The 4094-nt window shown below is 55.8% G+C and overlaps 1 protein-coding gene across 1 annotated transcript; it reads right to left on the bottom strand.

The window, feature by feature from the left end:
• Positions 1-284: 284 nt before the first annotated feature.
• LPAR5 (lysophosphatidic acid receptor 5) lies at positions 285-3692 on the bottom strand. Its single transcript, XM_045871114.3, has one exon. It carries the CDS (start codon positions 3690-3692, stop codon positions 2586-2588), a length of 1107 nt encoding a protein of 368 aa, XP_045727070.1. The 3' UTR covers positions 285-2585.
• Between the last annotated feature and the right edge of the window lie 402 nt (positions 3693-4094).

Raw genomic sequence — 4094 nt, 5'->3', positions numbered from 1 at the left:
ATCCACCTCCACAGGCCATGGTCACACCTCTCCTTGACAATTTTAACAGCAGCCTGACCAGTCTTCCTTACCCCTTAGACGCCCCGCCTCACTTCCCTACCCCACACTGTGTGTCAGAGTGAGCAGAACCTCACTCAAGAACCTTTAGGGGCTTCCCACTGCCCACGAAATTAACTGCCAACACCTTACTCTGCATTCTTGCATCCTCTGTCTTGAATGGTAATTGTTGCCTTGTTCTGTGGTCCCCCACGAGATAGTAAACTACTCCACACCAAAATTCAACAATTCATCATTCAACAAATATTTATTAAGCACTTCTTTTGTGCCAGGAGCTGTTCTAGATGCTGGAGATACATCAGAGAACCAAGCAAACAAAAATCCCTGCCCCCAGGGACCTTACATTCTACCTGGGGGGGAAGGGGTGGAGAAACAGACAGGAAACTATAAAAATTATAAAAATAAATAATTATATAGTATGTTAGAAGATACTTGCTCTGTGAGCTTTCATCGCTTTGGAATTCATTCACATATCAGAATATAAAAATACTCAAGTAATTTTTAAAAACTGTGTTCAATTCAGTTTGGATAGGGCAAAGTTCTGAGACTTTGGACTACCACCACGTTTTATGCTCCCGGGGCATGGGTCTTGAACCCAAGGATGAAGCAAGATGGAGCAGGTGCTAACCATCAGGCCTCCTCTAGAGCTACAGGAGGGCCTGGCCTGGGGCTCTATCCTCCCACCAGATGGTGGAAGGCTCTACTTGAAAGCTATCACTGAGGAATCTGGGTCAGTTCTCCGCTTTGGCCACCAGGGGTCATTTTACCCCTGTAAATCACCATCTGGAGCAGTTCCTTGAAGACACACAAAAGGCTTAGTCCAAACTAAAACACGTAGAGACACACACGGGGAAACCCTGACAGTCTCTCTCTCTCTCTCTCTCTCTCTCTCTCTCACACACACACACACACGCACGCACATCATTGAGAGACCTAGCGAGAGAAATGCATACAGGACACACGCATGGCAGCAACTTCCTCACTTACGCAGAGTCTCGAGATGCCAACTCTGCAACCCCTCCCAGCCCTACTCCGGTAACGAGGGAAGAAGGAAACAGTAGGTGGCCCATTAACCAGTCTTCCATTTCCTTGCCTCCAGCTTGCTACGAACAGACAGCCCGTTCCTGTCTTTCCATTGCACTCTTATTTCCCTGGAAACTTCTTTCCTGGCTGTGGCAACAGTCCCCTTCTCCCTTTCCTGGGAAGGAGAAGCCCCACCCCTCCTCTGCGTGTTTGGTGAACTGTGCCTAGTTCACCCCCACCTCAGAGCCGCCGCCCCCGCACCAGGAAGCCCAAAGTAATGTTGCATTGGGTGTGCAGCTCCTACCTGCCCCTGCACACCCTCAAGCCTTTGGGACTACAATTAGCAATTGATTTGTGGAGCGTTGCCCTGTCCCCCGCAGTAATAAAAAACAATGTATACATATGCCCTGGGAAGAAGTTACACGGGAACTCTAATACTGACTCTTGGAGGATGTCCACAAGGTCAAAGTTATTTTCGGAATACTACTACTCCCACTATGTTGTTTGTCCTTTGCAATCTCCTTACTCACAGGTATACGGTGGAGTTTTCCAGAGGCTTCCTGAAGTGTGATGACATTATTGCTCTCACAGCTAATGGAAGGTGTGCTTGTGTGTTTCTCTTGTTACGACTTACGAGTTTTTATTTCTAATATGGTTAAGTATCAAAAGAATAAAGTATAAGCAAAAACTCTTTGGAATCCTCGATTTTTAAGAGTTTGTAAAAGGGTCTGAGAACAAAGTTTGAGAGCTGCTACTTTAGTACAAAGAATGTTCTCCTTAATTCTAGATGAAGCGCCAGAGGCAGAGAGAATTCAGGACCTAGAATGGAGGAGGTCTCGGAAGTGGGGTGGGGTGGAAGGAGAAAGGACACCTAGAAAGGGCTACAGGGACCAGACTCTGGGGAGAAAACAGCCCTCTAACTCACAGTTCTATCCTGCCCCCAACCACCCCATGCTGCGTGTCAGGTCTAAATTGTTACAAGTCACTAACCAAGAATGAAACCGATTCTGTCTGTATCCAGTAAACTCTTGTATCCTGCCTCCATGCTGGGCAGGGCAAGGCCAGGTGGAAATGAGAGTGGGTGGCACCGGAGGCACTAAGACTGCCGTGGTTGGTCTAAATCCAGGACACTCATTTTCTGCTCCATCTACCAGCTCTCCATAGTGTTTCATGCCCACACCAAGGGCACGTCATCCAGTTGTCTGCCTCTGCACTGGGGAAGCTTACTGCATCACTCCCTCGGGACTGGGGAAGGGATCTGCCCCATGCTCCCCATCACCACCAAAGCAAAGAAGGCATTTCCACCAGCACTCTTCCTCCCCTGTGCCTCTGGCTCCCCGCACTTTGTTCTCTCATGCATTTATGGGCAGCAGTTGCCACCCAGAAGTCCAAGTGCCCAATTCACTTCCCTCACGTACACACCCTGTGAGCGCGCGTGTGAGCGGCGCGGGGCGGGGCGGGGAGGTGGGGGTGAACACACAGGCACGCGACCGCACGATGTGCGTTCAGAGGGCCGAGTCCTCGGGGCGCTGGGTCAAGGGCGTCCCGAAGTTGGAAGGCCCAAGCAGCTCCTGACTGGCGGTAGCCGGACTGGTGACGAGGGTGCTCTCGATGGGCCGTTCGGCAAGCGCCCCCTGAGCCCCGTTGGTGGCCAAGGTCCTGGCGCGGAGCGGAGTGCCCAGGCCGCGCAGGGTGTTGCGGAAACCCTCGGCGCTGAAGTAGTACACCAGCGGGTCCAGCACGCAGTTGGCGCCGGCCAACAGCACCATCACCATGAGCACCTGGCGCACCCGGCCGCAGGCCTGGCCGCTGGCCGCCACCAGGTTGCCCCGCAGCAGCCCGTAGGCCGCCAGCGTGGCGTTGTAGGGCACGAAGCACAGCAGGAAGATGACGAGGTTGGCCAGCAGGAGGCGCACGGTCTTCCGCCGCCGCTGGCTCCGCGTGGCGTCGGGCCGCGCCAGGGTCCAGAAGACGCGACCCGACGAGTAGAGCATGGCCGCCAGGGGCAGCAGGAAGCCCAGCGCCTCGGCCAGCAGCACGAGCGGCAGCAGCTTGCCCTTCCACAGGTTGTCGCCGAAGCTCTCGAAGCACAGGTGCACCTGGCTGCCGTTGTAGCTGCAGGACGAGGGCCGGTGCACCAGGACGGTGGGCACGGCGAACACCACGATGAGCGCCCACACGCCCAGGCACAGCAGCCGCGCCACGCGGGGCCGCCGCAGGTGGCGCAGCCGCAGCGGGTGCACGATGGCCGCGTAGCGGTCCACGTTGATCAGGGTCAGGAAGATGCAGCTGCCGTACATGTTCGTCTGGAAGATGGCGCCCGCCGTCTGGCACAGGAGGTCGGGGAAGGACCAGTAGTGCCGGGCGTAGTAGGAGATGCGCACGGGCAGCGAGAGGGTGAAGAGCAGGTCGCTGGCCGCCAGGTTGCACATGTACACGCTCACCACGGAGTGCACGCGCAGCGCGCGCAGGAACACCCAGAGGGCCAGCGCGTTGAGGGGGAGCCCGGCGGCCAGCACCAGGCTGTAGGCCACCATGTGCAGGCGGTGGGTGCTCCGGTAGTCAGGGCACGGGGGAGCCAAGCTGGAGTCGTTGGCAGAGTCGCTCAGCATCGTACCACCGTGTGAGGAGGAGCTAGGCGGGGGGCATCGTCGGGCACGCTAGGGTGCGGGCATCGTGTTCTTCTCCGCGGTGGAGCCCGGAGGCTGCGCAGAGACCGTCGTCGCCGCGCCGGCAGGGCATGGGAATGTGGGCTATGGCTGTCAGGGGTTGGATGCTTTGGGGCACCGCTTCATCAGCGGTGGAGACCTGGAATAGGAAGGCAAGCCGAAGTCAAGATTATGCGAGGACGGGGTAGAAGTCACAAAGGCTTATCTAGCTAACCTGGCTGGCCTCTTTGAGTCTTTTCTCAGCCTCAGATCTTTTCCCCACTTTCCATCCGGCCAGAGAGGCTTTCTGCAGTAAGACTACATCGCCCCGTGTTAGAGGCCCAGGCTCTGGAGTCAGACTACCTG

The sequence above is a fragment of the Mirounga angustirostris genome, unplaced genomic scaffold, assembly GCF_029215605.1.
Source record: "Mirounga angustirostris isolate CCGP_5_RB_7025 unplaced genomic scaffold, mMirAng1.0.hap1 SCAF_5, whole genome shotgun sequence".
Lineage (NCBI taxonomy): Eukaryota > Metazoa > Chordata > Mammalia > Carnivora > Phocidae > Mirounga > Mirounga angustirostris.
Note: the sequence above shows the minus strand (reverse complement) of the source record. Positions and strands in the feature narration are given on the sequence as shown.